At 42.8% G+C, this 14,083-nt stretch overlaps 1 protein-coding gene across 1 annotated transcript in view; it reads right to left on the bottom strand.

Annotated features, from left to right (window-relative positions):
• The window catches only part of LOC103076278 (zinc finger protein 551-like), a 220,216-nt gene that overhangs the window by 202,387 nt on the left and 3,746 nt on the right, over nucleotides 1–14,083 (bottom strand). The window contains 2 exon segments of the mRNA XM_082931098.1: nucleotides 10,797–11,941; nucleotides 12,026–12,705. Coding sequence (XP_082787224.1) covers nucleotides 10,797–11,941; nucleotides 12,026–12,705 — 1,825 coding nt within the window.

The following is a 14,083-nucleotide window of genomic DNA, read 5'->3' as shown; positions in this document are numbered from 1 at the left end:
CACCACCAGGGAAACCCCTACTTTCTTTTTTATTTATTCATTTTTTGGGCTGCATTGGGTCTTCATTGCTGCGCCCAGGCTTTTTCTAGTGCAGCAAGCAGGGGCTCTGCTTTGTTACGATGCAAAGGCTTCTCACTGCAGTGGCTTCTCTTGTTGTGGAGCATGGGCTCTAGGCGTGCAGGCTTCAGTAGTTGTGGCACATGGGCTTCAGCAGTTGTGGCACACGGGCTTAGTTGCTCCACGGCATGTGGGATCTTCCCAGGCCAGGGATCGAACCCGTGTCCCCTGCACTGGCAGGCGGATTCTTAACCACTGTGCCATCAGGGAAGTCCCTATAAAATGTTAATGTACTCTTACGGGATAGAAAGTGCTGTTCTTCTGAGAAATAACGTTACTCTCTCCTTAGAACCTGTGGATGTGAAGATGGCTCTTGCCTGCTCAAAACATGAGAATCAGCGAAGTGTTTAAAAACTGTTACATGACAACAAGACTCCAGTGGGGCAGTCAGTAGGGGAACATGTTCAGAGGGAAAATGTGTCCCACCAGAATTATACCAAAGTATATTTTCAGGATGAATTTCTTATTTCTGCCCTCTTTTGGAATAAATTATTTTTCTACTTTCTATGGGGAAAAAAAAAAAAAGATGGATGGTATCAAGGAGAATCTCTAGGAGCCTGTAGAAGGAACTGGGTTTGTACAGGGTGGGATGGGGTGGATACAGCACACTCTGCATCTAACAGGAAACAGCCCCTCACTTTATGTATAAAGTTTTTTTAGGGTCTCACTTCCAATACCAGTAACAGAATAATCTTCCCCTATCTTATCTATTCCTTAAGTTTCTGTTTAACTCACATCTTGGTACAAAATGAAAAGATACCTTCTCTGTCTGACACCACAAGGGTAAGCCCATGGTGACAAGTCGAGTCCGTCTTGTGATTTGGATGAGGAACTCAAGGCTTGAGCTATAGTTTTATTATTCCCTAATCCCCTTTCCCACCAGGCCACTCATTTTCAAGTCTTCTGCAAATGTATGACAGTGGCTGGATGGGGTACTGAGAATAACTTTTAAACAATTTTTGCCCCAATTAACTATCATTAAAAACAAGTACAACTCATGTGACAATATCCAAAGAAGCAACTGGGAGAACGTGGGAGAGCGACTTTTCCAAGAGTTCTTGAAGTGCCCAGGGTTATCACAGGGAGGGAAGCAGAAGGCATGGAAGCCTGACAATTAGTTTAGTGGAAGACATTTACTTGGCTCTGTTCAGATTTGGGATAACTCACAGGGTTTTCTCCAACACCTAATTCCCTGGGAGATGTCATAACTCAGAGGAACATCATTAGTAAGTGGCCTGAAAGAGGGGCATCCATAGATATTATGTCTACCTTCATTCAAACAATATTTTCTAAAAGCTTCATAGTTAAAAGAATCATACACACATAGAGAGTGCAGATTTACAGAAACCTACACTAGAATATAAGAAACTATATTAGAGGGCTCCCCTGGTGGCAGAGTGGTTAAGAATCTGCCTGCCAATGCAGGGGGCACAGGTTCGAGCCCTGGTCTGGGAAGATCCCACATGCTGCAGAGCAACTAAGCCTGTGCGCCACAACTACTGAGCCTGCGCTCTAGAGCCCGCGAGCCACAACTATTGAAGCCAATAGTGTGAAGTCCACTCACCATTACAAAGAGTAGCCCCCAGTTGCCGCAACTAGAGAAAGCCCACACACAGCAACGAAGATCCAACACAGCCAAAAATAAATAAACAAAATGAATACATTAGAAAACAAGGCAAAAAACTTATGATAAACATTGAATAAAATATAAGCTTAAAAAAAAAGAAACAATATTAGAGAAAACTAGTTATGATGAATGAGGTGCAAATACGAATCCCCAGTAGAGAGAACTAAATGTAAGAACAATTCAGACATTTTAATGAGATCTGGAGGATGACTGACATAGAATATCACCTGCCTTGTGAAGAGTACATTTTCCTGAGTCACCACATCAATGGCACTACTCACAGAAGCCTGAATCAAGCAGTGATGGGGATGAAGAAGGCTCCAAGACAGAGGAATAGACAGACACAAACAAGTATCAATGATCAGGTGACTGATGCATCCCTGAGGTGGGCTCAGGGCTGAAGAACACCTGAAGAAATATGCACTAAAATCCTGCCATTTCCTTCCAACCCCACTCAGCACTTGACATCAGGCTAAGCACAGCCCTGCCTGGGGACTTTTCTTCCAAGATACTTTGTATCACATGGGAGAGCAGAGTACTGGGACACAGTACTGAGAGTACAAGAGATGACAAACTGGACAATGACTGTAACCAAAACCAAACTTTAGAAATCTGGTCTCAGTTTAGAGGGACGACCAGGACCCAGGACCAGCTTTTCTTCTTCAAAAATTTTCTCAAAAGAAGAACAGGAAAGGAAGGAAGGAGGGAAGAAAGGAAGGAAGGAAGAGGAAGGAGGAAAGATGGAGGAGGGAGGAGGAGAAGAGAAAAAGGAGAAAACAATTCCAAAACAGTAATTTGAAAAGATATACACACTCCAATATTCATTGCAACATTATTTACAAGAGCCAAGACATGGCAGCAACCTAATGTCCATCAACAGATGAATGGATAAAGATGTGATACATATATACAATGGAATATTACTCAGCTATAAAGAGTGAAATTCTGCCATTTGCAGCAATGTGAATGGACCTACAGAGTATATGCTTAGTGAAAAAAGACTCTCTATGCATCACTAATATGTGGAATCTAAAAAATAAAACAAAGGAGTGTATATAACAAAACAGAAACAGACTCACGGATATAGAAAACAGACTAGTGGATACCAGTGGGGAAAGGGAAGGGTAAGGAGCAAGATAGGGGTAGGGGATTAAGAGGAACAAACTACTATGCTCAAAATAAATAAGCTACAAGGATATATAGGATAACACAGAGAATATAGTCAATATTTTCTAACAACTTTAAATGGAATAACCTATAAAAATACTGAATTACTATGCTGTACACCTGAAACTAATATTGTAAATCAAGTATACTTCAATTAAAAGTAAATAAAAATAAACTATACTAATAATTGGATCTCATAAACCATATTAATACAATAAAATCCATGAGATATAACTGTAGATGAAGAGGGAAGGGAATTTAGGCAGAAATAAGACAGGGCAAAATTGAAGGGGCATTTCTGGAAAGACCAGTAGGGACATGGCATTACTCTTCAACTGTGAGAATAAACTCCTCCCTCTTTGGGAGGCTTTTCTATGAAGCAGTGAGGGAGGGTTTTGCCAAGGTTTAGTAAAACACTATAGATTTTGGCACAATTTAAACTGAGTCAGCAGCTTAGAAAACAGAGGTTCGGGACTATGAAATTTTACTGTCCACAATCTGCAGGTCACTGATATCTTACAGCCCCATAAAACTGCCTCATGGCAGTCAGAGAGGAACTGGAGAACTGGTGTTTCTCCTAGTGAGGAAAATGGAACTAAAATGGGGCTAGAAGCTGAGACAGGAGTTTACTGGACGTATTGACCAAGAGAACCATGCAGAGAAGAACAGGAGAACCCGATTCAGATGGATAAATGGGGTGGAGTGGGGGGCTTCATGGATTTGAGAATCAGGTGATATCTAAGAGGTCACATCTTAGGTGTTGAAGAAAACTAGCACATCAGAGACTGGGACAGGAGGGTACTTCCCTGGTGACGCAGTGGATAAGACTCCGAGTTCCCAATGCTGGGGGCTCAAGGTTTGATCCTTGGTCAGAGAACTAGATCCCACATGCATGCCACAACTAAGGAGCCCTCCTGCTACAACTAAGACCCAGCACAACCAAATAAATAAATAAATAATTTTTAAAAATAGAGGCTGAGACAGAACAGAGTCACTGAACATATTACATAATTGGAAGAACATTTAAGAGTGACAGTGAACTCCAGGGTGTGCCCTCTGTGGATTTGTAGATGATGTTTTTCCCCCTAAAGCCATGTTTGTCCCCTTCTAGGTAGTCTTTTAACTCATACAACTCTTTTACCATCTCACACATCCCCTCTGGCCCCTTCTTCCAGCAGTTTCATTTGCCTGCATTGTGGAATCCATCCCCAGGTGTCATGTGCCCCCCCAGACTCTCCTTTAAAAAAGGAGAGTCCTTCTCAGACCTCAAGTTCCTCCCCACAAAGGCCTTCTGGCAACTCGCTTCCCACCCATGAGTGTTTAGTATGGATGGTACCACCACCAGCGAGACACCCCTGACACTGACACTGATGTCATCTCAAATGCATCCCTGGCCCTCACTGCCACACTCAGGATTCATTTCCAAGGTCCATCAGTTTTCCTTCTAAACACCACCTTAGGGTCCCCCCGCCACTCAGTACACACAGACAGAGCTGTCACCTGGTAACCTCCCATCACTATTTTGGAAGTTGGAATAGACACTGAAGGACTGAGAATCTCCACTGTGGCCCTCATATGCTGGGGTCCCTGTGGCTTTTCTTCCTCACTCGCCCTAACAGGTGATCTTGGTAATGACGGCACCTCCCACCTCTCTAGGTGAAATGCAAATCAATGACTGACTGTGACGCTAATCCCCAAGAACATGCCCTTGTCATCCACCTAGGGAACACACTTGATCAACCATTCCTGAAAACGACTGAATGTTCCCTCCTGTAAAACTCATGAAAATCTGCTCTCCTGCTCAGATCAAACCACTGCTCATATTTTGATCTCTGGGTTGTTGCGGGATATACATCAGGCTCCTGATCTGGATTCCCATCAGCACATCATGAAACTTGCAGTGATGGGGTGTACATAGGGGACAGGTGTGTTCTTCTCAGGCCAGGCTGTGCTGGCCTCATCTCACTTGGTCTATGGGAATTGTGCAATTGTGCGTGGCCCACATATGACCATTGGGCGTTCCTATCACATGTCTATCCAATTTCCATGGAGACTGAGGTGGTAATAGTGCCTCCATGCATCTCACAGGTGCCTGGTGTGTTTTACATATGCCAGTGTGTGTGGTCCATGTTTGCCATACATCTTTTCTATTGTGGATGTGGTATGTGCAAGTCTGCCTCCAGGCTGAGGGGCATCAGCATTCCATACCTGTTACACTTGTGTCCCTAGAGTGTTTGTGGGGCACCCTCAAGTTGTGCCACACACACCTAACTCACTGTGTTCCACAGATGTGTGTTGCAGATCTCTGGGCTGTGATGCAGTGTCACTATCTGCTGCATACCAAGCACATATGGGCTGCACAAAGTGGGGAAGCAAAAGACACACTGTATTTCCAGGTCTGTCACCATTACAAAATTGTCCAACTGGAAAAGACCTCAGGCACCCACCTCATCAATACCTAGTATACTAAAGGGGAAATATGGGGGAACGGTGAACATACTAAACAGAACCAGAAAGTTGAGATATAATTGACAGACATTATATTACTTTCAGGTGTACAAAAGGATGATTAGATATTTGTATGACAGGGATTTTGTGAATTTAGTGAAATCCCACATTTTGTTGACTGGGATTCCAGTAGCATTTGGGATTACTCTGGTGAATGTATTCATTGGTGAAGTTGAGTTAGCAGAAATTCCAAAAGGCTATATCCCTGAACGCTTGGAATATTTTAAGCAGCCTGTATTAAGATGGATTGCCCATACTTCCTTTGATGATCCTGAAAAGAATTATGAAAAAACAACTGTTATCCTTCAAACTGAAGCCAAAAAAGGCTGAATTACAGTTAAAAGAGATGAAAGTATCAAGACTGTCCCAAATGATCAGTTATGAGTTCTTACGTTTCAGAAATGCATTCTGAAGAGGTTATACATTGACATATCTGGGATTATTAAGTAATATAACACACTAATGTACATGGAGATAAAGAATACCATGAGATGATATATACCATGATGAAGATAGGGAGAGGGTTCATGGGATTTCATAACACTCTTTTCCATATATGGATACATTTGAAAATAGCCATTACAAATGGTAGACTATGTGCTTATAATTTGATATATTGAGAAATATAAATTGAAGTGGGCAGGAGAAAACTTGGTTTCAGGGATGCAAGCATGTATGGAAATATCAAAATGTACATTTTAAATATGTACGGCTTAATTATATATAGCATGTGCATGCGTGCGTGCGTGTGTGTGTGTGTGTGTGTGCATTTTGGCCACACCATGCAGCTTGTGGGATCTTAGTTCCCTGACTAGGGATTGAACCTGGGCCTATGGCAGTGAAAGCACCAAGTCCTAATGATTGGACCACCGGGGAATTCCCAAAGTTAACTGTATTTAAATCAAACTGCTTTTAAAAAGCAAATATTGGGCTTCCCTGGTGGCACAGTGGTTGAGAGTCTGCCTGCCAATGCAGGGGACACGGGTTCATGTCCTGGTCTGGGAGGATCCCACATGCCCCACAGCGGCTGGGCCTGTGAGCCATGGCCACTGAGCCTGTGCGTCCAGAGCCTATGCTCCACAACGGAGAGGCCACAACAGTGAGAGGCCCGCATACCACAAAAAACAAAAACAAAAACAAAAAAAAACAAATATTTAAAACTTGCCACTTCCTAATCATTTGACTCTTTTGTTATTGTCTGTTCTTGAGGTTATTTGTGGCTACTGTATCAGTATGTTGGAAATAGAATTAGTAGTGTGCTACTGGGGCTTTCCTGGTGGCACAGTGGTTAAGAATCCACCTGCCAACGTAGGGGACATGGGTTCGAGCCCTGGTCCGGGAAGATCCCACATGCCACAGAACAACTAAGCCCATGCAACACAACTACTGAGCCTGCACTCTAGAGCCCATGAGCCACAAATATTGAGCTCCCCTGCCACAACTACTGAAGACCACGTGCCTAGAGCCCATGCTCCACAACGAGAAGCCACCTCAATGAGAAGCCCGCACACAACGAAGAGTAGCCCCCGCTCACTGCAACTACGGAAAGCCCACGCATAGCAATGAAGACCCAAAACGGCCAAAAATAATAAAATTTAAATTTTTTTTTAAATTAAAAAAAATAGTGTGCTACTGCAATATCTTACCAACTTCATGTTCAGTGACACCATTTTGGCAGTTTGAAAATGACCATGACAAGGAAGAAAAAAATAAGAAAAGAAATTGACCATAACAGGGGTATTTACACCAGGAAAATCTGCACAAAGACTACAAACCTAGGCGTGATTTAATGTATTATTGAATACTGAGTCTTAAGAATGTAGCGGAGAATATGTTAATAGTGCAGATTAAACAAAAAAATATATGGTGCATGAGGGCTTTCAGTTGTGCAAAGGGCAAAAAATTGAGGAAATATAATTTCCTTCCAGTATTCAAAAATGATTGTCCCATAAGGCAAAGAGGTCACATCACTGAAGAATGAGTGAAATTCCAACATAAGTCTTTGTTGTTGCACTGTCTTGTTAAAATAATAAATAAATTACATAAAAAGAAAGTACTCAAAAGTTATAAATAGTCTTTTTACCAAAGAAGATAAACAGAGGACAAACAAATGCATGAAAAAATGCTCAGCATCATGAATTCTTAGGAAAATGGAATTAAAACCAAAGAGAGTTAAAACTACACACTTATTTCAAGGGCTAAAATTTTAGAACATTGACCGTATCAAGTGTTGGCTACCTTGTAGAGGAACTGCAATTCTCATACACTGTTGATGGGAAGATAAAAGGAAACAACCACTTTAGATCACTGTTTGGCATATCTTAAAATGTTAAACATCTACCTACACTGCAACAGTCTGAGTTTTTAACACATGGGAAATAAAACATATATCCATATAAATAATTGATTGCAAATATTTTAAGCAGCTTTATTTATAATACCCCAAACCTGGAAATAATCCAATGTCCATAAACAGATGAATGGATAAACAAAAATGTTATCCATAGAACAGAAGACTACTCAGCAATAAAAAGAATTAACTACTAATATAAGCATCATTGTTGAATTTAAAAATAATTGTGCAGCATGAAGTAAATCAGTTTTAAAAAAGAGTATACATCTTATGTTACCTATTTAAAATTATAGAAAATACAAACTAAGGCTTCCCTGGTGGTGCAGTGGTTGAGAATCTGCCTGCCAATGCAGGGGACACAGGTTCGAGCCCTGGTCTGGGAGGATCCCACATGCCACGGAGCAACTGGGCCCATGAGCCACAACTACTGAGCCTGTGCATCTGGAGCCTGTGCTCCACAACAAGAGAGGCCACGACAGTGAAAGGCCTGCACGCTGCGATGAAGAGAGGCCCCCGCTTGCCACAACTAGAGAAAGCCCTTGCACAGAAACAAAGACCCAACACAGCCAAAAATAAATAAATAAATTTTAAAAAAAAAAGAAAAAGAAAATACAAACTAACCTATTGTAAAGGAAAGTGAATCAATGAATCAATGATTGTCTGTAGGGCTGAGGAGAGCAGGGAATGAGATTCCAAAAGGGCATGAGGTAAATATTTGATAGATAAATTTACTTTCATGATTGTGATGGTTTCACAGCTTTACATGTATGTCAAAGCTTATCAAATTGTACCCATTAGGTAAGTGCACTTTGTTGCACATCAACTATACAAACCCATGTTGTTCAAGTGTTACCTTAACCTTTGCTAAATCTTAGGAAAGCCTTAAAAGGTGGTTCCAAATAAAAGCGTAGATATCCCACTTCTCTTGGAAAATTAGGTTGGCAATGCTGTATGGTCTCTACCATCTCTCTCCTTATGCCCTGGGAAGTGCAGCCTTGACTCAGTGGCAGCCAATACTGGCAAGCAATGAAGGCTGCTGCCACTTGAATCAACAGAACTGCTCGCTGGGTCACAAAACACACATCCTTGGATTACAGGACTGCCCTTTTCTCTATCCTTGTTTTCCCACCAGTAGAGCAATGCCTTTGAGGGAACAGCCCAGAAAGGCTATAGGAATCCACAAACCTCAGCTACAGGAAATACAGTTACGGAGATCCTGAGAATTTCTGTACACACTGATCACACAGGAATAGTCACTGGAGCATTTGTGGATGAACATTTAGAAGAGGTACATTCCATCTAATTTACTGCAGTCTCCTCATCTCCCTATTAATCCAGTGTTTCTGCACCAACAAAACCACCCCCCCCCAAAAAGCAAGTCCCCCTGGTAAATTTATGATTAACATCTCTACACAAAACTGTATTCCTTTTCTCGTCCTGACCCTGTTCCCCTCAGGATTGAGGGGTATCAAATAAAAGCAGGACCCTGTGGGCCCTCCTGGGTACAAAAGCCCCTCCATGTATCCCTTGTTTGTTAGTAGAAAGAGGTTTTAGTCTCCAAGGTCTTCCCTGAGTTCCAAAGAGCAGACTCAAGCAGTTCCTAATTAGGGAAGTGAGGGAATACAGAAACAAAGGAAAAGCAGTCAAGGAAGAAAAGTAATGACAGCTTAAACAATAGTTCAGCAATAAATCAGAGTCCTTGTTCCTCCTCAAGTGATACATATAACAACAATCTGACACATATCTTTGTGCTGTTTGGCAGAAACCAAGACCCCCACCCAGGTGGAAGATGGTGACTACATGCTGTCCACAAGCACATAGACTGCAGATAAGATAACTAAAACATCACCCTGTTACCTCAATACTAAGAAATCAGAAGAAAGTCCATGAGCTGCAACACTCAAACCAAATGTTGCCTTTAAAAGCCCTTCCTTGAAAACCACTGGGGAGTTCAGGTCTTTTGAACATTAGCTGCCCATTCTTGCTTGATGCCCTACAGTAAATGCTGTACTTCACTTCATCATAACCTTGCGTCAGTAGATTGGCTGTGCTGCACATGGGCAAGTGGACCTGAGTTTGGTTCAGTAACACAAATTATGGTTCTACCTGACCCTTGTAGTCTAACAATAAATGACACTGAAAATGTCATTGAAAATTTGTATATCGTGGCACATGGCTCCTTTATAGGACCTGGGGATGACGTCCCCTCAATGGTGCTGGGAATTATGTGAACAAGGGAATAAAATTCATGTTGGTCACAGAAGCACTGGGGGTTCTCACAACAAAGGCCTCCTCTTCAGGGTGGCTTCTGGCCTCTCTGAAAATCCTGGCACCAGTCCAGCAATTAGGACCACAGAGACCTGCAGTCTTTCTATCAAGGCCTTGGGAAGCAATGCAAATTAATCTGTTCACCTCTACATGCTAACGGATCACAATTCTGCTTCCAAACCCCCATGCAAGATAGAAAAGAACCACCAAAATTAAAGATGCAAGAGGAGGCCTTTACAAAAGATCACAAACCAGAGTAACATGCAGCAAGCAGTTTCCAGGTTGGTAAATTAGAACCTGGAAAAATTCATCACAAGTATGTGAGAACAATGATGTCCCTGAAAAAGGTAGTCCTTAGCAAGCTGAGGATAGGTCCTTTGGACCCAACCTGGGTAAGGTCCATTCCCTAACATCAGAGAGAAAGGAATGAGGATCCTGCTAAGGGTTTGGGCTATTCATAATTTCCTCACGCAGATGGGAGAACACAGAGTTCAGCTTTCCTGAGCCTGTTGGCGTGGTGCCTTATGTACAGGGGTGAAATGGCTTCAGCCACAGAAAGTGGCAGTGACATAAATCTAACAGCAGCTCTGGGCAGGTTACAAGGTATAATGCATCTCCTTAGATGTAACTGAAACTTATGAGCAATCTTGCATGATGGATGTTTGAATAAATGAGGTTTAAACTCAGATAAATGGCTCTCACACAGTCTCCTCCAGTGTTGCTATACTGAGTGAGGAAATAAAACATTCCCTGCACATTTAAGGCTTTTCTCCAGCATGAACTCTCCAGTGTCTGAGGAGGTTAGGTTTGCGGCTAAAGGATTTCGCACATTCACTACATTCATAAGGTCTTTCTCCCGTGTGAACTCTCTGGTGTTGAATGAGGTCAGATTTATGAGTAAAGAGTTTCCCACATTCACTGCACTCATAAGGCCTCTCACCAGTGTGCCTTCTCTGATGTTGAATGAGGCTAGAACTTTGGCTAAAGGATTTCCCACACTCATTACACTCATATGGTTTTTCCCCAGTGTGAACTCTCTGATGTTGAATGAGGCTAGCACTTTGGCTAAAGGATTTACCACATTCCCCACATTCATAAGGCTTTTCTCCAGAATGAATTCTCCGGTGTTGAATAAGCCCAGAGCGTTGTCTAAAGGATTTCCCACATTCAATGCACTCATAAGGTCTTGTGCCAGTATGAATTCTCTGGTGTTGAATGAGGTCAGATTTGCGGGTAAAAGATTTTCCACATTCAGTGCACTCGTAAGGTCTTTCTCCAGTGTGAACTCTCTGATGTTGAATGAGGATAAATTTGCGACTAAAGGATTTTCCACAAACACTGCACTCGTATGGTCTTTCTCCAGTATGAACACTCCGGTGTCGAATGAGGTTAGAGAACTGTCTAAAGGACTTCCCACATTCACTGCACACATAAGGCCTTTCTCCACTGTGAATTCTCTGGTGTTGAACGAGTTCAGATTTGCAGCTAAAAGATTTCCCACATTCGCTACACTCATAAGGCATTTCTCCAGTGTGAACTCTACCATGTCGAATGAGATTAAAAATTTGTCTAAAGGCTTTCCCACATTCACTGCACTCATAAGGCCTTTCTCCAGTGTGAACTCTCTGGTGTCGGAAAAGGCTAGAACTTTGTCTAAAGGACTTCCCACATTCACTGCACTCATAAGGTCTTTCTTTAGTGTGAACTCTCTGGTGTTCAATGAGGTTGGATTTGTAGCTAAAGAATTTCCCACACTCACCACACTCAAAATGCATTCCTCCAGTGTGTTGTCTCTGGTGGTGAATGAGTTTGGATTTGTGACTGAAGACTTTTCCACATTCACTGCATTCATAAGTCCTTTCTCCAGTGTGAATTTTCTGGTGTTTTCTAAGACTAAATTTGTGGGTAAATAATCTTTCATGTTCTCTGCATCCATAAGGCTTTGTACCACTGTGAATTCTCTGGTGTTTAACAAGACCAGAGATATGGCTAAAGAATTTCCCACATTCACCACACTCATATGGCCTTTGTCCAGTGTGAATTTGCTGGTGCTGAACAACTCTGTAGTTGCAGTTGAAGCCTTTCTTACATTTGTTACACTCATAAAGCCCTTCTTTAGAGTGGACACTTTTATCTTGAACAAGTGTGTGGCTGTGGCTGGCAACTTTTTCACATTCACCCCACTTGTAATGACTTTTTTCACTGTGAAAGGCTTGTCCACTCTTGCTGCCACTCTGTAGTTCCTCACTGTTGGGTGTGGCCTGGTGCTGGAGAAGGCCCAAGGTGGCTGGGAAGTCCTCCCCAACCACCCCACAGGTGAAAGGCTTCCCTGGCACAAAGAAGTTGCAGCTCCTCACAAGCGAGGCCCTGTCCACATCTCTTTTCCAGGGCTTCTCTCCACTGTCATGCTTCTGTTGCTGGCGAAGATTTGCAATGAAACAGAAGCATCTCACATATGTGCCACCCAAGTCTGGTTTCTGCAAAGGGTATACTGTTTGGTGCTCAGCTTGCTGCAAAATATCTTTTAAGATGGGGACACACATCTCACAGGGGTGGGTCTTCTGGGTAGATGGACCTGCCTTAGAAGCCCTAACCTGTGACTCTCCTTCTATAGATATACTCTGCTCAGAAGGGGCCTCCTCATCTTCTGTTCCATGGCAACAACCTGAAAGCAGAGAAACGCTGAGGAAATGCATGTTTACTTTGGTGGGAAAGTGAAGCCCCATAACAAAGGTGTGTCAGACACAACAAAGAATGAGCCATGGGTTTGTTCTAAAAACAAGGAAGCTGGGGGCAAGCTGAGGAAGTGGCTGCTTGGAAGCAGTGGGCAGGCCTCTGAAGATCACAAATAGGGGAGACCTCACCAGACAAAGGACACAAGGATGGGTTGCACCACACAGAGCAGAGGCAAGGCTTCCAACTCATTCCTCTCCCAACAACCTTCAGCTGTGGGGCAGGCTGGTTGTGTCCTGCCCCAGTAAAATCCAAATGGAATCAAGTAGCTGGCGTTCGAGGAATATTTAAGGATATGTGCACACCTCATGATACATGTGCAGGTCAATGGGGGAGAACACTGCAGAGGGAGCAGTACAGAGGAACATGTGACCTGTGGAAGCCACAAAGGTGAAGGCAGTCAGGAGCTGGAAGTCACAGATGAACTAACAAGTCAGCAAAGTGTCAAGTATGGGGAAAAGGTAGAAATGAAATGCAGTCAGTGGCACTACTGGTCACTGGGCAGGCTCCTGGTTTGATATGAAAACAGCCATGATGTCATGTCCTCCTCCAGCTGTCACTCACCAGGCCCAGGCAGGCTCTCCTCTGAGACCATCTTACCATGTCTACTCTGTGAAACAACCAGGGTTCTCTCTGCACCCTCCATTGTACAACTACTCAGAACCTGAATAACGCAAGTCTTATGAAAGACAGCATAGGGGAGTGGCCAACACTGGCCTAGAGCAACTTGCCATATGACAGTATTCAGTAAAGAAAACATTACATATAATTGAATCACTTTGCTGTACACCAGAAACTAACACAACATTGTAAATCAACAATAGTTCGATTTTTTTTTAAAGTCTCTAATAAAATGAGATACTCCTGGAGAAGAAAAAGAAAACATTACAAAAAACAACTAAAGGAGAGTCTTACAAAAACAGCCCATGGATCATGTAAGTAATGACCATGATCTGGCACAGGCAGTCACAAAGAACTTTAGCTAGAAGAAGGGGGAAGAACTGGAGGCCATGGATCTGGACATAGTCACTCCACCAGGGAGAGGACAAGCAAGTTGGGATTCATTAAGTCAACTACAAGATTCCTGACTCCCAGACCCATCTCTGCACTTCTGGAGGCAACAGGTGTTAGGGATGTTTGGAGAGTCCATTACTCAGGGCATGACACACAGCTCAGTGCTGGCGTCCACAGCACATCTGACAAGAAAGTAGAGGAAATTAGCAGAGCCCATGATCCAGCTGTGGAAAAGACAATGCTAACTCCAGGGAAAAAAGGAAAAACAGGACATCATCTCAGAACACTGGAAAGAG

This window comes from Lipotes vexillifer, unplaced genomic scaffold (assembly GCF_000442215.2).
Source record: "Lipotes vexillifer unplaced genomic scaffold, Lipotes_vexillifer_v1.1 scaffold995, whole genome shotgun sequence".
Taxonomy (NCBI): Eukaryota; Metazoa; Chordata; class Mammalia; order Artiodactyla; family Lipotidae; genus Lipotes; species Lipotes vexillifer.
Note: the sequence above shows the minus strand (reverse complement) of the source record. Positions and strands in the feature narration are given on the sequence as shown.